Source organism: Citrus sinensis, chromosome 2 (genome assembly GCF_022201045.2).
Source record: "Citrus sinensis cultivar Valencia sweet orange chromosome 2, DVS_A1.0, whole genome shotgun sequence".
NCBI classification, from domain to species: domain Eukaryota; kingdom Viridiplantae; phylum Streptophyta; class Magnoliopsida; order Sapindales; family Rutaceae; genus Citrus; species Citrus sinensis.
Window position 1 is genome coordinate 2,022,662 of NC_068557.1, and position 23,601 is coordinate 2,046,262.

Sequence of the window (23,601 nt, forward strand, 5' to 3'; positions counted from 1 at the left end):
AAAGAATTTGTCACCTCTTCTTCACGAATACCATTCTTATATATTATGACCATTAATGTGACTTTACAAAATCAGCATTGGCTTTGCTGTTGTTTTTTCTAAGCAGTTAAAAGTGAAAAACTTGGTATGATTTTAATATTTTGAATTAAAATCTGTAATTATTTTGAGTGATATCAAATATATTGTTATAGAGAAAAATATAAATTGATTTGGATTTAATAATAAAGAGGATAGAGAGATGAGAAATTTGGTTGAGGGAGGAGAGAAGGATAGAGTTTTATGGACGAAAGAGAGAAAATTTTAATGAAATTAATAAAGTCATGTCATCTAATTTTCATCATTCATTTTTGTTAAATCAAATGATTTAAAATTGCTGTAAAAAGTGTCCCTTGAATCTGTCCCAATTATAAATAAGCGTGATTTTTATGGGAGTCCAAATAGTAATATTACATTTAATTATATTAAATTGTGCTTTAAATGTAAAATACAAATTATTTTTTTTAAAAAAAAAACTTAGCCGGCTCTTCTCCTCTATCTCTTGTTCTTCTACTCTCCACACTTATCTTTTCCGCTGGCAAAAGAGCCATCCCACGGACTCCTCTATTTCCTATATTTTTCTCATTTTTCTTATTTTTTAATTCTTCCAATACTTCTCATAGATTCTCTTCAATTAAGATCCTTCGATTTCGATTTGTGGGACTTTTAGGTTTGTTTTCTTATGTGATTTTTATTTCTAATTTCCATGCTTTCGGGTTTTAGAATTGGAAAATACAAAAGCCTATCTATCACTATTTTAAAAAAAAATCATTCAATTTACTTATTGCCACATACCACAAAATCCTCAGAAGGTTTGGAAAAACAAAAATAAGGAGACGACCAAAGTCCTTTATGCATAACCAGCTAGGTGGACATAATGTTACCCCTTCAAATCTAAGACTTGAATTAATAAAAAAGAAAGCTCTAGCAACAAGCTAAACTAGCAAAAATACAAAAGCATGCGGTAGCAAACATCTTTACACATGAGACTAGCAATGTCATTGTAGAGTAAGACAAATCCAGGTCAAAATCCACAGAATCAATCAAGGAATGAAAATTAATAAAACGATTTCTTAGAACCGAAGGAGGATCCAGCTTTGGATTGTCAAATAAATGAAGAACCAACATAGAGTAAGTTTCAAGACATAACGTAGTCTGACCATAATCAGCTGATGCTTCAATGGCCAAGATCACAGCAAGTATCTCATCACAATAACCAATATGATGACCAAAGCCCTCCAATTTGAAAGCCATGAGCGTCCCTAAAGATAGTCAGACAAGCAGAATCCCCAAAACAACTTTTTAAAAGACCATCAGCATTCACCTTAATCAACTAGCCTGAGGTGGACGCCAATTCATCTCATGAAAATTTTTAGAGCACCGGCATAGTTAGCAGCCACAATGAGAGAGCATAAGATCTCTCTAATTCAAATTATCAAATCCATATTTATTTCAACTATAAAATATTTTACATTCACTACAGGTTTCAAAGCTGCCATACGAATAGTAACAAATAATCAGAAACAGACTAAGAAAAAAAAATGACTTGGCTGATTTATTTGCATAATAAATTGCAGACTTTTTCCATGGTTGGTCTAGCTTCTGGACTCTCATCTAAGCATAAAATGGCAACCTCCATAATCGATATCAGCTTGTCCATAACACCAGGGGACGGAGTTGAAAGCCGAGGATCCAAAATTTGATTAACTTCTATGATCATATTGGAAAATGAAGAAAAGTTTATGGAAAAAAAATCTCTTGGATGATTTCCCTTGATCACTTCGAATACTAACACTCCAAAACTATACACATCGTATTTTTCAGTAGCCCTCATTGTGTAAGCAATCTCTGCAAGTTGATAGACAATAATATCATAAAGTGTAGCATCAATAACTAATTAATAATTGTTTATCTCAAATAAGCGAATAATATATGCTTGGGCAAGACCACAGGATAGCAAGATGGAACTAGGCTTTCTTTGCATTCTTTCTTTCTTTCTTTCTTTCTTTTTTTTTTTTTTTTTGTTCTCCACATGTTATAAGATGTTTCTAATTAAAATTGTAGTTCACAAAATATTCTAACATGTTAATCTTTTATTAAAAAAGAAAAGAAAAAAGATATTGATACCTTCCATGATTTTGATTATAGAGTGGTCGTGAAGACCTTCTTATTTTCATAAATGGTCATGCAAATCTCTGTTTAGGATGTATAACCCTGTTTTGTGTTTCAAACTAGTAAAGCAGACCTCCTTATGGGTTGTAGGTCTGAAAAGAGTATGTGCGACCAATTTTAAAAATAATGGGGTTTCCATGACTACTTTGTCAAACCACGAGATGTTCATATTTTTTTCCTAAAGAAATATATACAAGGGCTGAAAAACACATACCTGGAGCAGCATATCCAAATGTGCCTACAAATTCAGTCCGGTTGGATGAGTATGGCTCGACAAACTTGGCAATTCCAAAATCTGAGACATGGGCTTCAAATTCTAAATCAAGCAACACATTCTTACTTGATATGTCTCGATGAATAATCGATGGGAGACAATCATGATGCAAGTAGGACAAAGCATTAGCTACTCCTTTAATCACATTTATTCTCCGATTCCAGCTCAATTCTTTTGCTGTTGCATCATTACCAAGGATTCTAGCCAAGCTACCCCTATGAAGATATTCACAAACTAAAAATGAGTGTCGGGCGTTAGAACAAAATCCATGAAATTTTACAATATTTCGATGTCGTATCTCATTCAATGCCAAAACTACATTCAAGAATTCATCCTGATCGGCCATATTACCGGAAAGCAATTGCGAGTTGAATTTTTTAACTGCTACGATATCCCCAGAGGGTAGCTCAGCTTTATACACACTTCCTTGTCCACCTTTTCCAATGCAAAACTTCTCATCAAAATCATCTGTTGCTTTAATGATTTCTTCGTGCATAATTTTCCCGTCAAAATTTAATACCGAAAGCAATCTCAAAGGATTCATAGAGATAGTTTGTTCTTCTTGTGAGTCCTTCTTCCTTTGTCGAAAAAAGAAGAAGAATCCAATCAAACTAATCAAAAGCAAAACCATTCCTAGGATAGGGAACACAATTACAATCCATTTCTTTCTCGAAGTTTGTTTGTGAGACATGAAAGCATCACAAGATGAAAACGCCTCAAAATTGCCACACAATCCTTTATTCCCTTCCATTAAACCGTCTTTGAACACTGTGCTATTAGGAATTGGTCCCTGTAACTCATTATAGCATATGTCAATGCATGACAAGCTGCGCATTTTTTCAAAGCATCTTGGAATGAAACCAGAGAGGTTATTGTGGGAGAGATTCAGCTTCTCCAGGCTTTCCATATTACAGACTTGAGGTGGTATCTCTTCCTGGAGAATGTTATGACTCAAATCTAACTTTGAAAGATGAATCAACTTCTCAAATTCAATTGGAATTGTATGGCTAAATTGATTGTTGCTCAGATTCAAGTAGTAAAGCTTCAACAAGTTGCCTATACTTTTTGGAATCGAGCTGCTCAATTTGTTTGCAGACAAATCGAGGTATTGAAGTTCAGTTAATGAGCCAAATTCTAGAGGCACACTTCCAGAGAGTTGATTCAAACTCAGAATTAGTTTGTTTAGAGAAAATAACTTTTCCAATTGCACTGGAATTTTACCAACAATGTGATTTGAAGAAAGATCAAGAAATTGTAATTTGGATGAGTCTCCAATCTCAAGCGGTATGCTCCCAAAAATATTATTCATGGAAACAATGAAGGTATCTAATTTTGGAAGATTTCTCCAATTAAATGAGATTTTACCATCAAAATTATTTTGGCTAAGATCCAGGAAAGTTAGATTTGGATGATCACCAAAAGCTTCATACACTTTTCCAACAAGATTGTTTTGATTAAAGCGTACTCTCTTTAGGCTTGTCAAACTTTTCAAACTTTTAGGGATTGGACCAAAAAGATGGTTTTCACACATGTTTAATAAAACCAACCCAGTGAGATTACCAACTGAATGAGGAATAACCCCACTAAGATTATTTTTGCAGAGCTTTAATTCAGAAAGAGACTTCAAGTATCCTATTTCCTCAGGAATAGAACCGTAAAGCCCATTGTTGAAAAGGGATAAATTTCTTAGAGAGCTAAGATTACCAATTGAAGGAGGAATGACACCATTGAGTTGATTTAGGTACAACCCCAGTGTCGAAAGAGACTTCAAGTTTCCTAGAATGGGAGGGATGGAACCAGAAAGTGAATTACTAAAAAGAGACATTAGAGTCCAGCTGCTTAAATTACCAAAGGAAAGGGGGATTGAACCACTGAGTTGATTTTCAATCAAGTCTAGTTGGTGAAGAGACTTCAAGTTTCCTATAATCGAAGGAATAGAACCAGAAAGTGAATTTTTATAAAGAAACAAGGTGTCCAAGTTACTTAAGTTATCTAAAGTACATGGAATCAAACCATTGAGTTGATTTTGGCTCAAATCTAGAGTTGAAAGAGACTTCAAGTTTCCCATAACAGTAGGAATATAGCCAAAAAGGGAGTTATTATTAAGATACAAAAGAGCCAATTTGCTTAAGTTACCCAAAGACGAAGGGATCCTACCAGAAACATTGTTATGACAAAAGGAAAACTCATGAATAAGACTTAACTGACCTATTACTGGTGGAATTGTGCCATGCAACTGATTCATGTCAAGGTAAAGTCTCCTCAACTGATTTAGCTTGCCAATTTCTGGTGATATTACCCCAGATAATTGATTATTGCCAAGATCAAGATTCTGAAGCTTGGAGAGGTTACCGATTTGAGGGGGGATGTTTCCGAAGAATAAATTGAAGCTTAGGTTAAGATTCACAAGATGAGGAAATGATGAGAATGAAAAATCCTGAAACGTACCATTTAAACACAAAGTGCTTAGGTTTATACTGATGACTCTGCTTCCTGCATGGTTACAAGAAATTCCAAACCAAGAACATGGGCTTATTTTGGATGCATTAGTAGGATAAAGTGTCCATGATGACAACAAAGAGGAGTTAAGGTTTTGATTTTGAAGGCTTGTTTTCCAGTTGAGAAGAGCACACGCTTCTGCACTAGAATCAGAAGTCACGTTATGTGAAAAATTTAACAAAAGAAATAGGATCAGAATAATGAAGATTGGCAATCTCATGTTGTTTATGTTATTGTCTTTTGCATGCATATCATGAACGAGAACTTGACATATATATACACACATACACACACCAGCAACCGAGACTCCAGGAAGACTTTTAATTCCTTAGTATGAGTTTAACGTAGGAATATCTTTCGAAATTGTTGACCAGAAAAATGCTGGAAAGAAGAAATACATTTAAGTCGAGAATGACTGTCTTTTGAATCTTTCCAACGCTTCATGAGAAAATTTCCAACAGGTTGGGGCTAAGTAATTTATCGAATTATTAACATTAGAATGTTGGTTCCAAGTTAAATTTATAAGATAATATCTTATGCATTAATTTAAATTTATAAGAGAATAATCCTACTTAGACAGAAAAATTAAACAGAAGGAAAGCAAAGTTATTAATTTTTACACCACACAGGTAAAAGAGAAAAAGATAAAATAATCAATTAACATAATAACGCCATATGGTGTTACAGTTCTCCATGTCTCCCTTTTGTATCTTTAACAATTTTTCTTTATAAGATAATTCTTTCTTTATGTTCTAATTCTTTCTAGAATTTATCCTCTCTTTATTTTAGTGCTTCGCATATATATGTTGAAGGGTAAAGTTCACTCTTCCCTACCAACTAGGTTTATTTTTTATTTCTTTTAATTAATAAACTCCTCTCATACCGTCAGGGATCATCAAAAAAAAATTTATAAGATAACATGCTATGGAAAAATATTTGTTGTTTTACGTAGGCACCACTTAGTGACAAATATTTCTGGAAATATATGCAACTAGCTAGGCTCCCAGTCTCAGAAGAATGATTAAGAAAATCATAAGCTGTAAAATGCAGGCAGATCCAAAGGCATTCATTTACGTATTGGCTGTGGCATTGAATAAAAATATTTTTCCCCGTCAAGTTTTAGTCTAGCTTGATTAATCTCTATCAAAACTGCGGAAAAGGGGAATAGTCCACAACGTCATTAGCACGAGTACGACTGTGATATACTCGGAGATTTTCGTTCTAAATTTATTTATTTTTGAAAATAAGAAGAACTCGTCTGAATACACAGCATGATCAATCAATCACGATTGCATGTCCACTTTCTTGTCAAGCCTTATAAGAAGGATTGAGGAAGAAATTAATTTACCACGTCTTATAACCTTAACCTGGATCAAATGAAGAATTAATTTTTAAGAAATTAGATCTGTAAATATATAACCCATAATTAATTTTTGATGATATATGTCTATTTACTTTTTATAAATTGCTATTAATATTCATGGACTTTATAGTCAATGATTATGGTTTTCAATTTGGAGTACAGCTTCGTTTAGTAATAAAGCTTATTTTTTACGAGAAGAGCTTTTGTTAAAAAGAAGCTTAATTGATTGGTTGGTTGTCGATGAGAGTTTTTATCAAAAATTGTAAAGTTACTTTAATAAACAAGTATTTTAAAGTTATGTTATGAAATGTGTGAAATAATGTTAAAGCATTTTAGATAATTTAAATTTTAAAAAAAAAAACACTGCAATCTCTATTCCCAAAGGTTTAAAATTTGAGTTTTCACTAGTAAAGACAAAATAACTTATTTAATCACCAAAAGTTCTACTTAAAAACACAACCAAACAATATGAAAATTATTTTTTTAAAAAAAATTAAGAATCAAATAAATACTTTTAGTTATTAAATAAGTCGTACCAAACAAAAATTAAGACACGTCTTAGGTCCTCATTCCTTTTTGCTCTTGACATTCATGGACTTTCTAGTCAGTGATTATTTTTTTCCATATAGAACACTTATGTCCTATTATTCATGGACTTTTTACACTCTTCTTTGGAATATTCATGTAAAATAATTCAATATACGGTATAGCTACATAATTATGAAACTATTAGGGGACTTGTAATTAAAAATCCCTCTGGGGGACCAGAGTTGCTCCGATTTTTTTTCTCATTAGAGGAAAGAAATGTTTGGTTGAGCATTTCTGTGTTGAAAAGGAAATTCCGAACGGAAGTTAATTATAGGTAGAAAGCCAAGTTCTCAGAAATGGGCCAAAAGAATTGGAATAAAAATTAAAGTTGAATGAGAATCAAACAACAGGTCGTAGTTCTAATAGAATATATATTTGTGTGTTATTGGAAAATAAATAATATTTATAATCTTATTTGTCCCACGTGCAGTGATGCGTCTTATTTATGTATTGATTTTTTAAAAAATTATGATTAGTAATTATTGAATAAAAATATATTGATAATTAAATTTTAACTGTGTATTGAGAGCCTGTATTTTTGCATAACCTTAAACAAACACATACTGCCAATCATAGTAATTTTTTTCATTAATTTTTTTCTCCAAAGAGAGTCTTTTAACGTATCTGGCTTCTAATTTCTATAGCTTCCACAGGCTACCATGAACAATAGAAATTTAGCTAGTAGTTGCCTTTGATGTGATGTTGAGAACGGAAAAATCAGAGATGTGAAATGCAGCGTTTTAGGGTTGATTTTGATCACTTGAATAAGGATGCGATGGTATCCGCAAACCTACCCAAACTTGTCCGCCAAAACCCGTCCACTACAAATAATTTTGTGCATTGTGGAAGGGTTTGGTAGTATAAATTGAAATCCGCACTAGGTGCCAAGTGGGTTTGGTATTAGTCAAATATTCGAAGGATACCCGCATGTGTATATGCTAAGCTGTAGGTTTTTCTAAATATTTTTAATTTAATTTTAATAGAAAAATATTTAAATCTAAAAACATATAAAGTAAATAATGTAAAGTACAAATGTGTGTGCAAGTCGCAACATGCCTAATAGGCTTTAACTTAATGCATTGACTATTATATGCTTATTATAATTTTGTATGAACTATTATTCTTTAACTTAATGCACGGATTATTTAATTATTATAATTTTATTTTTTGAATTAGTATTTAAAAAGTATTATTCTTTAGAAAATATGAATCTTAATCATTATTGTACAAATCGTGTTGGATGGATGCTAATGGTGGTGAATGAAATGAAGATATTCTCTTAAAACTTATGTTAAATGATAACACGAAATGATAATTGTTATTTTTAGATACTAATTTGTGGTTTTTTTTATAGATTCATGTATTTTATATTTAAGTTTGAGAATTTGCGTTGGATTGATGTTGAAATTTTAATTTTCCATTTACATTAGTTAAAATTAGAATTGAGTATGTTATGTGAAATTTTAGGTCATTATTATAAATTTACATATTGAACATTTATGATTTTAAATATGAAAACCTGCAAAAAAATCCAACGAGTAGCATTACGATTTTGGTAATTATTAAAACCTGCAGCAGGTGGGCTTTCTTAAAAAAATTGAAACTCGCAGCGGATTGCAGGTGGGTTTGGTAATTCAAATTTTATGCGAATTTGAACTACTCTTTAAACATTAAATTATATTGTTTAGACACCTAGACCGGGCTTAAAAAGTCCAGCACTTGGCGAGGTTTTTTAATTTGCATTTTCTTGCCCGGATTTTATATTTTATAATTTTATATATGTATATATTTTTTATTTTTTAAGTTTATTTTAATAAAATTGAACATTAAAATATGAATTTTAAATGTTTAAAATTTTACCTATATATAATAGATGGATCAAATAAATATAATTATTTGTAATAATATATATATTATAATTTTTTAATAAAATTCGGATTTTGGGTCAAATCTCAAGCTTTTGTCTGGGCTGGCCTAGATGATACTCGAACCCCATTGCTTGGATCCGGACAGAGCGGGTATTTTTGACACCCCAAATTTGGACTCAAGAAAATTGCAGCTCAAAGCTCTTTTGTTTGCTTTACCATTTTTAGATTTTATTTTAAAATGTAGAAGAACTTTAACCTCAAACAGTCATCTAAAATAAAATTACTTGAAACATTCGATTAAGCCTTGAGAACTCATTCTCTTCAACTAAAATGATAACTAATAATTATTAAAGATGCAATTGAAAATGCTTTTAACATGTTAAATTGCTTTCAAACTGTTTATAAATGCTTATGTTAGTTACAGTGATTAATTGCAAATGCTTTTAACATGTTAACATGCATTTTGAGTAAAGTGTTTTCAGATTAAAAACAGCACTTTAAATACTTCAAAAAGTATTTCACGAGATCTATTTTCCATTTTTTCTTCCGATTGAAAAATGCACTTTACGTGCGAGCGTATGTTGTAAATATGAGCAATTTAAGAGATCTAGGTAGTGTTTGATTTGAAGAAAATTAAGGAAAAGAGAGGAGAGGAAAGTGGAAGAAAGGAGAGGAGAGTATATTGAAATTCTTTTCTAATGTTTGATTTATTATAAAATTATACAAAGAAATGAAATACCTTAACTTTAATTTGGACAATTTCACCCTTTAGTGTTAAATTTTTGATATTTATCATAAATATAATTTCAAAATTAAACAATAAATTTATTTAATATACTATATAAATAACCAATAAAAATTATTTTAAGTAATATAATTATATTTATAATTAAACTCTATTCAAAAAGTTTTTTAACATAATTTTATTTTAAAATTAGTTTAATTTAATTTATTTTAAATAAATTATGACATAATAAAAATAATTTCTTAATTAATGTATTATAATATTAAAATTTTATTTGAACAACTAAAAAAAAGAGTTGTCGCCGCCGGAGTCGCCGCGTCTTGCCACCGGCCACCACTGTACCATGTCATTTCAACTCAAGAATTATATGAAAATTATCAGAATTTGTTAATCTATAGATTGAAACAACTTATTTAGTCGAAATATTTGATGTTTGTCCGGATATGAGATAGTTAGAAAATTTTCAAATTCTACTAACCGGACTTTAGGAAGATAGATTCATTTTTTCACTTGTGTGACATTAAAACTGTGTTTATCATCAACTGGCGACTCCAAAAGTACAGGCGGTGGTGTCTTATGCGCGGTTGTTAGCGACGGAGGTGACCGTCCGGCGATTGCTAAATTTATATTTCTATTTTAAAAATTAATTAAATAAATGAAATAATTTTATTAAATTATTTAAATCATTGCTTTAACTTTTACTACTACAAAATTAATTATTTAAAATATTAAATTGATAAAATAAAATTGTAAATAATAATAATTTGATAATATTAAACAAGTTAATACAATTTGAAGGGTAATTTTAGATATTTTAGCTTCTAATAAAGGAGAAATCAAATTCGTTACTCTTTGGTGTGGAATCTAAATTCCACATTATGATGTATATTAAATTATAATAGAAATTAAATTCTTATAAATTATGGTAAATCAAACAAAGAAAATAAGAAAAAAATTTAAATTACTTTCATTTCCCCCTTCCTCTCCTTCCAACCAAACACCACCTAAGTGTCATTCTCTCTTTATTTTTATTTTTATTTTTGAGAAGGTTCTCTCTTTAGTTGAATCAAGTAACGATGATGATGATTTTGTAGAAATAGCATTATGGGCCCCAGCACATTGCAGCCCAAAGTCCAATTCAGAAGCCCAAGTGGAGAGGCCCAATATTGTGCCATTACCCACTCTTATAGTCTTATTGAAGAAACTTTTCAGATCAGCTATGTCAAATGTCAATAACCACCTCGTTGACGAAGAAAACGTGAACCATTGGATTTTTTAGGACAAACTCTTGATGGTTAGGCATAATTTTAGTAATGGAAAATGAGATTCATCCCACGCTGAGCACTAACCGTTTTGTGCTAACTATAAAACAAGTTACTGTTGCTTCAAAACACACACACTCGCCTCACAACTCTCGTGCAAACTCACAAAACGCATCGTGGGATTGCTCTACCGCCAACGCTCTCTCTCTCTCTCTCGCGCCGTGGGTCTCTCCACATCCGGCCTCTCACGCATCTCACTGCTCACTCCTTCGGCTTTCTCTCTCTCTCGCCGTGGGTCTCTCCACATTTGATCGTTGGCTCTCTCTCTCTGCCCCGTCGACAGCTGTAGCTTCAGTCTCTCGGCTTCACTTGTCGTCGCCCGCCGTAACCGATTCGTGGAGGTAATTGGTTTTATTAATGCCCAATTTTGGTTGTGCTAATTACGAATATGTGAAGATTCAATTGCGAAGTCAAATTGTGTTGATAATTGCTGTAAGAACTTGCTGTTGGAAATTAGCAAAATGCTGCTCTGTTGTGAGTTATGAGCTACTGATCCGTTGGGGGAAAACCAGGCAATAAAACAAGATTCAGGCGACAGCCCAGTTTCAGATTTGGAAATTGGTTTTGACGGACTTAAATGGGCATAATCATGAGATGCTGACGGTTCAATCCAAAGACTCTCTCACGATCAGCCATGCGAAGACATGGTGAGAGTGATACAGCCGGCAGTGGACCACCAAATCTCAATGTCGAGGCTTCCGCTTTCCGGTCATTTTAGGGTCATAAAAATGGGTATTTTAACAATTACCATGGCCGGTTTTTCATTCTCTTCTTTGCGGTTGGGTTTTTTGCGTTCGAACATCGGGCCAACAACTTCCTGCTTATATTCTTTTTTTTTTTTAATGATTTTTCAGCGAGAGCATATGTGTAGCAGAGGTGGCTATCATTAGCCATGAAAGCGTCGGACGTAATGTTGTGACAATAAAATTATTAATTTTATTCATAATAGAAGTTAATAATGGTGAACATACTGCATTTTTTACCCTGTGAACATACTGCAGCCCCCGCCGTGATTTAAGTAATCTGGAATTGGGGTTCTGGGGAATTATATCGGCAATTACATTTTGTGAACATATTGCATTTTTTGGAGTATTCAAATATGTGAAGATAGCTCATTGTGCAGAAGTGAAGAAGAAGAGTCAGCGTGTCAAGTTACCAGCTGTCATTAGTGCCACGTCAGAAGGTCCACGTCAGCAGCAGTTATCAGCCTAACTAACTTCACAATGCATACTCTGTATTCTGTTATTGATTAGCTGAGTGAGCTTGTGATTAATAATCAGTTAGTAAGCAATTAGTTAGTAAGTGTAGCATGTATAAATAGCTGCACGTTTCGTGATTGGTTTTATGTACAAAAATATCAATTCATTAACGAAATAAAGAATTTTTCCTCTGCATTTTCTCAGCTGCCAAACAGCAGCATTTATTCAGTTTTACAATTTCTTCAAAATAAAGTATTTTAAAATTCGATCCAGAACTTATTTCTTATAATAATTAAAATTCCAATCACGTTACAAATTAACAAAATTTTAAATATTGAATAAAACTCCATCTAATGTTTAATCATTTCTTTCACTCGCCGAAAGCGAAGAGGAAGAACAAACGCAGAAACAAAAATCAAACAGAAACACAACCCAAGCGATTTTAAGTCATGAGGCGTAATCTTCATTGCAAGGGCAAAATCGTCAGACAACTTATGTCAAACAAACTTTCCACAGCGAGTCTCTCTCTCCTCAGCGTTTGCGTTTCAGTAACACGAGTGTGTGTGTGGTCTGCGCTTGCGTTTGAGCAAGACGAGTGCGTGTGTTTTGAAGCTACAATAACTCTATTATAGTTAGCACAAACGAACCGTTTTGTGCTAACTATGGTCCTAAATGGTGTGAGCATATAGGTGTTGTTTTTATAAAGAACCTAAGTGTGATTTTCCTTTAAAATTAATTTCACAAATAATTAACAGAGGAACAAAGGGCCGTCCTTACTCCTTAGCCACTATTACAACACTAGCTGTAAGTTTTAATACAAAGCCAATTACATATAACCACGTGTCGCTCTCAGCTCAAGCAAATCAGTCTCCGTACGAGAATGTCTGTCCTGTCCTGAAAACATACCAAAACAAACATTGGTTCTTCATATACCCTCATTCGCTTTAACAAAAGACAACTTTACGCTCATCACAATTTTGGCTTTCATGCGGTAGCAAATTAGTAATTCTACAATTCCTCTAAGGCTAAAAACGTAATCAAGGAGTTCTTCTGTTGCTATAAAGAGAGTGGTTTCAGGTTAACATTTTAGTGAGACCTCTCTTTGTGTCTGTTTACAAAACAAAAATGACTGCTTTGAAGTCGGCTTTGAGAGCCAAAAAAATGGACGCTTTTGTGCTCATTTTGATGCTTGTTTTGTTGCCATTAGTCCACTCCTCTAGTTAAGCAAGCAAAAATGCCTCTCTCTTTTTCTTCTTCTTCTTCCTTTTTTTTTTTAATTCTTAATCTCTTTTTGAAAAATAAAAATACTAACTTTGTTTCTTATTCTTGGCATTTTCAGGCTTGGAACACACAAGCACAGCCACTCAGGTAACATATTTTCACAACCCATATATTAAAAAAAAAAAAAAACTTTTTTTAAACTTTTTTTTCTATAAAATGGGTATGTTTGTTTTTATTTATTGGGTTTATATCTTTTGTTTCTGAGTAGGACTTTGAAGCAAAAGATGGAGATTCTTCAACAAATTTCACCAATGTTGTTGTAGAAGATTCAGCAAGAGAAGTGCCAACAGGACCTGACCCTCTTCATCACAATAACAATCCCGCTGGTCCTTGAAGCTATATCTAGCTAGCTTGCTTGCTCTCTCTCTTTTTAATTAATCTTGTGGCTCTTTAATATTGTGTAAAGTTTTTGTTCATAAAAAAATGGTTGCTTGCTAGCTCTTTTAATTTTATAAAAATATTAATCTTTTTCTTTGCTTTTGTTCTAAATAAATTCTAGAATGATTGTTATTTTTTTTCCTATATTGCCAAAATTAACTAATTACCCACATGATTATTGAGAAATTTTGGATGATGATATTGCAATTTTTTTTGTTGTTGTCATATTTCTTTATTTGTCTTAGAATCAGACTGTACAATTTGTGTTGTATTGTAGTACAGCTCCCTACCTGGCCAATTTTGTGTGTGTGCTGCTGATGCTTTCTGAAACTGAAACAATGCTGCGGCTTGCTGCTTTGTTTTGTTTTGCTTATTTTTGTTGCCACGCTTTTTGCAGCAGCTTGCTTGATAAATATAAATATGGCCAAATTATTCACATTTTTATTATGATATGTCTCATCTTAAGCATCATGTCATGTTAATTTGAACTCATAATTTGCAATAAAATTTTGATTTCTCTAAACTTGGACTCCGTAATCTGTTTCATTGAATTACTCTCTATTTACTCTCTACTCATATATAACCAAAACCTACCTTATTGCCATATAAAAAAAATGAAAAATAATTCAGAAAATATAGATTAATGTGTTTTTTTAATTAATTCATACATATTCCAAGATTGTATTGATTTTATAAAACTGACAACATAAGCCAAAATGATCAAACTGAAATTGAAGGAAGAGAGACAGAGAATGAGAAACATTTATATCTTTTTGTAAAATATTAAAGTTTATTATGCCTAAATAAACCACCTTATTTCAGATGCAACTAATCGGAAATCCAATTTCCAGAAACAAGGAAAAAAAAAAAAGTTCATAAGATAGTTAAAACCTCAAAAACAACAAACACAGAGCTTTAATTTTATTCATAAATATTAAAATGGTGGATTAATTCACTTGCTCCTCTGTCTCCATTTCTTGATGCCTCCATCACTTTGGATTCTTAGGCCTTAGCTTGCTTCACCAGCTGATAATTTACAGATAAATAGAGCAATTATCAGAATGTGTATGATTTATATAATTAATCACATGATTAAGAAAGAATTATTAATTAAGTAAGTAAATTAATAACACATCAATAATACCTCAAAGTAAGAGTCAAGCTTAGCCTTGAGATTGCCCTGCTCCGTTTTCACTTGTTCAAAAGCTGCCTTTGCACTGTTTATATTTTATAAGTTTGCTCTCAGTTAGTTAATTTGCATTTTTATTTTATATTTGAAATCTAGAAAATCAATAAAATTAAGTAATTAATAAGAAAATTAATCACCCTTCGATATCCCCATTTCTGCAACATGCTATCACCACATTCACTTCATTTTTCACTTTGTTGGCACCAACACTAAAAATATTCAAGTTATAAAACTAACGTAATAATTAATTGAAATAAATTACAAAATAACACTAAATTATGTGAATATCATAAATTAGTAAATAAATTTATTTCAATAACATGAATATTTAGACTAATATTTTTTTTTCTTAGTTACCTCGCACAGCTTCCTTTAAACCTGTGAAGGATCCTCTCCATTTCACTTCCCTCAATGGGATTTTTTCCCCTGTACATATATGCATTTATAAAAATACAATAATAATAATAATATTATTATTATTATTAGAGAAATTGATGAATTTACTTACAATAGATCCTCAATCATAGGTAGCAGTTCGTTTGACTCCTCAAAATACACATTAATTGTAACCTCAACAAAGTTAGGGTCCTCATCAGATGCCAACGCTAAACCTTCCAACTCAACAAATTGCTCGTCGAGAATTTCCTATAGAATATATATAATCAGCAAAAAGTAATGAAAATTAATTAATCTTTGATCCCCAAAAAAAAATAAAATAAAATAACCTCATCTAATAAGTGTTGCCTCATTGAGGCAATTTGTTGATGCAGTGGATTGCTTTCCATTTTCGAACAGAAAAAAAAAAGGTGAAATCAAGAAATGAAAAAAAAAAAAGGTAAAATTTTCTTCAACTAAAAGCAACTTTAATTAAAAGCAAAGTACTCAATGGGCAAGAAATGGAAAAATTTAGCAGCAAAATTGCTTTGTGGAAATCGAAGAATATATACGCAAAAAGCAAAAAATAACTCGTGAAGATTGGATTTCTCATGACAAGAATTTTCACAATAAACAAAGTGGGCAAACAATTCTTTTATTTATTTTTTCATGAAAATTACTTTGTGATTTGTTTAAACACAGACTGCGCATGAAGATTATGCTGAAGGTGAACTCTTCACAAATAGTGTGAGGCACTAAAGGTGAATGAAAGTAAAATATTTAGAAACTAGATTATTGTATTTTGTTAAAATTTAATGCAATTTGATCTAATCTTGAAATTGGAATCTAATTCTATCCAATCAGTTTTCCTCTGAGTATTGAATAAAATATATTGAATCGTTGCTAATAATTGACGAAGTGAAATCTGAAGAGGAAAAGATAAAAAGTTTTCCAATTGAAAAACTTTTAGGTTGGTTTGATGAATTAAAAATGGAAAGAATAGATCTTAATTAGTTTTATTGTAAAAATGAGAAAATGTTTATAATCCTTTTAAAATTGGGAAATTTACAAAAATAACCATAAAATTTTTGTTATTTTCACAATTAATCCTCTCAACTTTTTTCTATCAACATTAGCCAAACACACGCTTTTCTCCCCAAATTACCCTTCTGAACTTGATCGAGAGTTTCGGAACTGCGAGTCATGAGTGAATTTGACGACAGACTGCCTGTCGCACGAAGGTTGGTGCGACAGATTGCATGTCGCACCAAAACTTAGAGCGACAGATTGCATGTCGCACCAAAACTTAGAGCGACAGGTGCCTGTCGCACGAAGCTTGGTGCGACAGACAATTTTGGCCACGGTGTTGGTGCAATAGGCTGGTGCGACAGGCAGCCTGTCGCACCAACATTGTTTTCTGGAATGCTTGCCTGTCGATACCTCTCTATCATGCAGCATCTCTTCTCTCTTCTCCTCCGACGTGTTTTGAAGAATATATACGCGACTCACACAAAGTCATGCGCTGGAATGATTCAGCAGGCGAAGAGGCTTTCAACGCCGCGAAGCGCCGGTACTGGGCAAAAATCAAAGGGCTACCGTTCAAAATACCTCTGCCAAGTCCGGACGAATACATTGATCAAGTTAAATGGAACGTCCCTAACTGTAGTAGTAGTAGTAGTAGCAGCAGCAGCAGCAGTAGTAATGTTATTGATGATGCTGAGGTTTTAGATGGTTTGGATGAAGCTGCATGGGTGGAACGAGAACAAGAAGAAGAGAATCATGTGCTGCAGAAGAGTAGTTTCGAGGTTTCGTTTCATCAGATAAAGCCTACGGGTTGGGACGATGATTACGTCGGCCATGATCGGAGATATCATTCGCTCACGGGGATGATGGTCGGAGAATGATTACATACATACATAATACATACATATATATATATATATATATGCATGTGTACATGCATGGTTGCTAAAATAATGGAGATACAAATGCATGATGGTGACAAGCTGCTAATTCATAAACTGTGTACGTATTTTGTGTAGGGTTTTGAGTTTTTTAAGTACGTACTAAATTACTCTTATAGGAAATATATGGTTGTTGATTGATTAGGCTACTTAACTGCGTCTAACTAGCTAGGGCTCAAAGTAATCCATAATTGCTACGGGTTTGGAGGAAATTAAATGATGTAATTAGTTGAGTGTGAAGCCATCTGAAGAGAAAGAACAAAAATAATTTAAAAACAAAAAAAGAAAATGAAGGGAGAATCCACAGCCAAACTGGGAGTTTCACTTTTGTGAAAGTTTCTGAACCAGGAAATAGGGATTGGAGACTTTCTCATGTTCATTTGCGGTGAAGTATCTTAATTATCAATATATACTGTTATGTTGGCATATCCGTATGGAGATATGATGACATATTATTCTAATTTGCGAAGGATTGATGACATCCCTTGTAAAGAAGACACGATAAATGGAGAAGCAGGACACACGATACATTATAAAACTTCGGTTTGGGAGAGATGAGAGAGAGAGATTGTTGGGGGAGAGATAAGAAAGAGGGGTATTTTGGTCTCAAAGGCTTTTTTATGGCTAATGTTGATAGAAGTTTGTTTGGGGGGTTAAGATGGAAAAAGCCAAAATTTTTATGGCTATTGATGTAAATTTCCCTTTAAAATTTCATAAAATCGTAAGAAAATTATTTTCTCAAATTATTGCAAGATTCGTATGACAATAAGAGAAATAACAAATTAATTATTCAATTTGGGCCAAAATGACCATCTGGAGAAGAAGTCAATGGGAACACTCTTATCCTTCCCTATCCGACACTCAACCAGCCAGCAATAGTCATTGTTTAAAAACCATACCTGACAAATAATAAATAAACAAGATAAGCATAAGCATTTTCATAAGATCAAAGAAATAAAGAAACCAACACCAATTTGTCAATAAAGAATAACAAGGGAACACTTACAGCTGATGGTGCATAACTGGGAGAAATTGATGGAATAGGCCTGCCTTCACTTCAGTGCTTATTGCCAGCAGAAATAAAGCCATGACGACAAAATTGAGACTCTTGAAGTGGGATTGTGCTTTAATTTAAGAGCAGCTTCCACAAATTAACAGAGCATTGAGTAAATCATGCAATTAATTTATTTTAATTTATTTAAGTTTGTTTTTAATTAATATCATCGTTGATGGGAGGTGTAAGATTAAACACATGCATCAATTGTATTAAATATATCATATATGATGCTCTTAATTAGCCAGCTATTAATTAACAAATACACACACACACACTTATTAAGTTAGTTTCTTTTGCCTAAGTTCTGTTCAATTTGAATAATTAATGACCGACGTGAATCAAATATTTTAAATTAGATTGCACTGGCGAATTAGAAATGAAAAATATATATATTATATTTTAATTTGATTTATTGTAAAAGTGAGAAATGTTTATAATCCTCTTAAAATTTCATAAAATCCTAAGGGAATTATTTTACCCATCCGGAATTGTTTATTTAAGTGAAATATTAAGCCGTGTTTGTGACATTTTTGAAAAAAAAAAATTGATAATGCCAAACATACGAATCTGGGGTATTAATTAAAAGAAAACGGGTGTTACGTTCCTTTAAATAAGATGTATGTGTCTATCTCGACATTTGAACCATTTAAATTTGTTTTTTTATCTTTCTTTTGATTTAATTTCTTGTTTCTGCATGCCGTGATTGATCATTTTCTTGATTAGGGCTTCATAGATTTAATATTTATTGATCAATTAATTAAGGTTTTGAGAGTGTTTGATTCAAGTGTTATCATTCAATTTTAAACAGAACAAACATTTTTTTTTTTTAATTAAAACATAGTTTCAATTTCTCTATCATTGTTCATTGATAGTTATTACAGAACGCGTATGAAATAAGAGAAAATTTTCAACAATAATTTGACAACCAAAAAATAAGGAAACCAACACCAATTTGACAAATAATGCATAACAATGAATACTTACAGGTGATTGTGAGAATTTGATGGAATATGCCTGCCTTCCGTGTTTATTGCCGGTAGAAGCAAAGTCATGACAAAAAAAACTGAGATCTATATATAAATACATATATGCATGCATGTAAAAATCTTTATATATAAATCCATATATGCATGTATGTATTTATTTATTTATTTCCTTAGAGGGGTGGACAAAATCTAAATTAATTTTAACCTCTACTTTTTTAGGATTCAAACTCGAGTGATTAGCTAAATAAAATTGTTTGAAAACCACTTCGCCAAACACCAAGTGGTTTAAAAATAATTCATATGTTAATAATAATTTGCTACGCAAACTCATAACAGTTATTTACAAACACTAATAACTAAGAACAAAAAAATAAAAATTTAGTTATGATTGATTGAAAAAACTTGATTTGTGTAATTTGTTTAACCGTATTAGGATTAATTTCATCAATCAAACAAAAATCGATATAAATGTGCTAATATGTATGGCTTCTAACAAAAATTAGCATAACATTGTATAGTAGATTAGTAGTTAAAGAAATATTAGGATTTAGGAAGAAAGCTTTCTCTTTCTGAAAAAAAAAAAATTCTTTGCAATTGAAGCGTTCATTTCCACTAACTTAAATTACAAAATAAAATAGAAAGCAAAAAGTTGATTATATATAGGTTGTATGTGATAAAAAAATTATAAAGTAATTGATATGCCACAGCAATTTAGATTAATCAAGTGCAGATATAGCCTCCATGCCTGATGCCTCCATTGCAATTGGTTTTGGGTCTTTTTTTGCAAAGAGATTTTGAGTTTAAAAAATGAAATATTTAACCACAAAAAAAACCTAATTTCCATGGAGGAAAGGAAAATAGTTGATAAGAAAACTAAGCAAGCTAATAAAAAAGAAAAAGAAAAAGAAAGAGAGATTGTTTAATTTGGTTAAAACAAGAATTTTTGAAAGTTCATGGATGAAAACATAAGGTATCCTGATATTTATAATCAAATCATAAATTAAAAGAATTGTGTGGTTTCCAAATATGAAATTTGCAAAAAAATTTGAGGTTACGGTATTCATCGTTGATGCTCGATTTGCATATTGTCGTGGGAACTAAGTTACTTTCAAGTGTAAGATTTAAATTAACGCGTTAATTATATTGAATTAGAGAATAAATTAATGGAGCAATTATCAAAATTCATTTTATTTATTATCAAACAATAATGTAAGAATAATATAAATGAATAACTCAATCCTGGGAAGTTACAGACAAGCTAGCCTTGAGCATTTCTTGCTCAATTTTCAAATTTTCGTAAGCAGCTTTTGCTTTGCTAATATGTAATTTTGTAGTCAATGACAACAAAAATGTTAAATTTAAGTAAAGTTTTTATTGGATGAGATTAATTTTTTTTCCTTCTTTAAATGCTTCAATTGGTTAATTATATGATAGGTCATCTACATTCTAGATTTATAAGTAATATAATACATATACATACATACATACATACATATATATATATATATATTTCCGACATATCTTTTATATGGTAGATATATGAATGGCAAGTCCTATAATATTTTAAAACATGTCATGTATATTGAAAATATAAATAAACTTGTCATACTTTTTAGGTAAATTGTATAAGATGCCATCGATGTATAAATGAATAAATGATAAATCATACATTTGTAGCTCCAGAGTAAAAATCTAATGACAAGCAACTTGTCATACATAATGTACGTACATTTACAACATGTCCTCTATATGATAAATTTTGTTAACGTCAACCAATTTATCACAGAAAAAAGAAATTGCATACTATTATTCTAAAGAATAGACCTCCAAGAAGGAAAATTCATTTTCATCTTTTTTCTTTGAAGATAATTAAAAGAGATATTTGATATCTGATCGAGCAAGTTTATATGTGATATGTGTATATTTTTACATGACAAGTCTTACACTAAGTTAAATAAAATTTTTATTTGTTAATTTATTATTATAAATAAAATAATTTTAAGTATCTAATCACTATTAAACTGATATAATTTATTAATCTATTAGCCCAGATTATCACACAAGACAAAACAGAATATAATCTAATTCAGTCCAAAGTATACCTAACATACTATGAGATTATTAACTATTTATTTACTAACCAAAATAACTCTGAAAATCAGGGTCTTATTAATGATAACCAACAGACTGCTAAATGAACAAAATAAGAAAACAACAACTAATTAAATCAAAATCACAATTTTCAATTTTTCATATCAAAAGTTCTAGAAAAGTCTAAAAATTAAGATCTTGGACAAGAAAATATCTTACTGACCCATGCACCAAAAATTAAAGCTTTTTTCAAATATCTGCTTCATCATTTAACAATCATCATCAATCATTGTACAAGCCTACAAGGTCATATCAAATATTTCAGTTGATGTCATAACTACCGCCCTCGTTTCCTCCAATTATAAAAATAGGACCCATTCTCTCTATATCAGCGTCACATATTTATAAATTTGTAGGTCCAATAATCAATTGCTGGTTCTGATACAATAATGTAAAGGCTTTGTTTTGTTATTGTCATAAAGTTATTGGCTTTTTTTTTTATAAAATTTCAATTAATCGAACAATTTCTATTGAGAAAAAAAGAAGAGAAAGCAAGAGGAAGTTGTCTTTCAATAAAATTGTGTCCCTGTATGAAGTTTTATAATTTCAATATAATCCATCATATACTGAAATTACAAATAATAATAGTAGTAAAATTATTAAACCTTCATCTTATGAAAAAGAGAACAACACTGTTTTGATAAATAAACTTCCATATGTTGATTTACTACCCAAAGAGATAATATAAAAGTGAAATCACATTAAAATAAAAGAAAGGAGAGAATTTATTTCATATAAACTTCAAGTTTATTTGCCTAAATAAATACTAAAACCTCAATATTAAACCACCTTATTTCAGATGCCACAAAAAAAAAAGAGCTCATGAGATAATTAAAACCTCAAAATCAGCAAACACAAGAGGTTTATTTTATTTTTAATTATTAATATTAAGATGGCGGATTCATTTATTTGGTCCTCTGTCGCTCTCCATTTCTTCTTTCCTCCGTCACTTCGGATCCTTAGCTTTGCTTCACCAGCTGTTAATTAACAAATAAACACACTTATTACCAAAATATTTTTGTTTTATATTCAAAGAATTAGGCAAAAAATAAAGTAAATTAATAACAAAAATACCTGAAAGTAAGAATCAAGCTTAGCCTTGAGAGTTTCTTGCTCCACTTTCACTTTCTCCAAAGCAGCTTTGCCTCTGTAAATACATGTATAATTTTGCGCTCAGATGATGATGAAAATTTTAACTTCTATTTTCACACTGTAAAATAAAAAAATATATATATAGGTAAACAAAATGAAATAATAAAAAAAAAATTACCCTTCTATATTCCCATTATCGCAGCATGCTCTTGCCTTATTCACTTCAATGAGCACTTTGCTGGCACCAATGCTGAAAAATATTTAAACATAAAAGAAACATAATGATTCCAATAAATTGTAGAACATTTTAAATTATGCAGCTACAATATTTATTGCAGTAACAATAACATTATGAATATTTTTAGATTTTTTTTCCCCTTTACCTCACACATAATCCTTTAAAGTCATGAAGACACTTCTCCAATGCATTGTAATCAATGGGGTCTTTGACGCTTTACAGTAAAAATGAAATTTGTTAATTCTTTTTATTATTAACCATTGAGATTTATTTTATATATATGTAATGAAAAAAATTTATTTTATTTTTAACTTACAATTCCTCCTCGAGGGTGGCTATTATTTTGGTGGTTTCTTGGAAATACAAACTAACTGTGTCCTCAGCAAAGGCAGGATCATCTTCAGTAGCCATACTTTCCAATTGAATAAATTGATCGTTGAGAATTTCCTACGATGATCATAAAATATTTTTGCCATTAATGTATTAAAAAATAAGCAAAGGGTAATTGAATTTGAAGAATATATTATATATCCCAAGAGAATTGAACAAAGTTAATTACCTCATCCAAGAAGCTTTGCCTCATTGTGGCAATTTGTTGATGCAAAGGATTGTTTTCCATTTTCAGAAAAAACAAACAACACAATCAAGAAGTTGATTCCACTAAAAGCAGTTTTAAAAGCACTTTGCTAAATTGGGAATAAATGCAAAATGTAGGAGCAAAGTGTATTATGGAATTGAAATACATATATTATATATACCAACGAAAGGGAAAAAAATTAAATTAAATCAACTAACATATCATGAAAACTGTATTTTGCATGACA

General features: G+C 31.3%; 2 protein-coding genes and 1 long non-coding RNA gene across 3 annotated transcripts; 1 reads left to right on the forward strand and 2 right to left on the reverse strand.

Moving 5' to 3' along the window:
- Window positions 1–1,522: 1,522 nt before the first annotated feature.
- On the reverse strand, window positions 1,523–4,981 carry LOC112496319 (MDIS1-interacting receptor like kinase 2-like). The gene is made up of 4 exons (XM_025093636.1): window positions 4,961–4,981; window positions 2,423–4,919; window positions 1,616–1,884; window positions 1,523–1,528 (listed from the first exon to the last, which is right to left on the reverse strand). The coding sequence occupies exons 1-4, from the start codon at window positions 4,979–4,981 to the stop codon at window positions 1,523–1,525; spliced, it is 2,793 nt and encodes a 930-aa protein (XP_024949404.1).
- A 5,800-nt stretch (window positions 4,982–10,781) lies between these two features.
- Window positions 10,782–12,257, forward strand: LOC102619473 (uncharacterized). Its single transcript, XR_008051615.1, has 2 exons — window positions 10,782–11,599; window positions 11,722–12,257. It is a non-coding gene; the product is annotated as an uncharacterized LOC102619473 (long non-coding RNA).
- Window positions 12,258–14,727: 2,470 nt separating this feature from the next.
- LOC107174687 (histidine-containing phosphotransfer protein 4) lies at window positions 14,728–15,699 on the reverse strand. Its single transcript, XM_015525774.1, has 6 exons — window positions 15,640–15,699; window positions 15,423–15,559; window positions 15,272–15,340; window positions 15,052–15,123; window positions 14,870–14,942; window positions 14,728–14,751 (listed from the first exon to the last, which is right to left on the reverse strand). Exons 1-6 carry the CDS (start codon window positions 15,697–15,699, stop codon window positions 14,728–14,730), a joined length of 435 nt encoding a protein of 144 aa, XP_015381260.1.
- Between the last annotated feature and the right edge of the window lie 7,902 nt (window positions 15,700–23,601).

Bases quoted from the DNA above. Each gene is read 5' to 3' on its own strand.
- LOC112496319 (XM_025093636.1), bottom strand. From the start codon at position 4,981: ATGCAGGAAGCAGAGTCATCA. The intron at 4,920-4,960 runs GTATAAACCTAA...GGTACGTTTCAG, and splicing joins TGCAGGAAGCAGAGTCATCA to GATTTTTCATTCTCATCATT. The intron at 1,885-2,422 runs GTATGTGTTTTT...ATCAACTTGCAG, and splicing joins ATTTGGATATGCTGCTCCAG to AGATTGCTTACACAATGAGG.
- LOC107174687 (XM_015525774.1), bottom strand. From the start codon at position 15,699: ATGGAAAGCAATCCACTGCATCAACAAATTGCCTCAATGAGGCAACAC. The intron at 15,341-15,422 runs GTAAGTAAATTC...ATATATGTACAG, and splicing joins CCTATGATTGAGGATCTATT to GGGAAAAAATCCCATTGAGG. The intron at 15,124-15,271 runs GTAACTAAGAAA...GAATATTTTTAG, and splicing joins TTTAAAGGAAGCTGTGCGAG to TGTTGGTGCCAACAAAGTGA.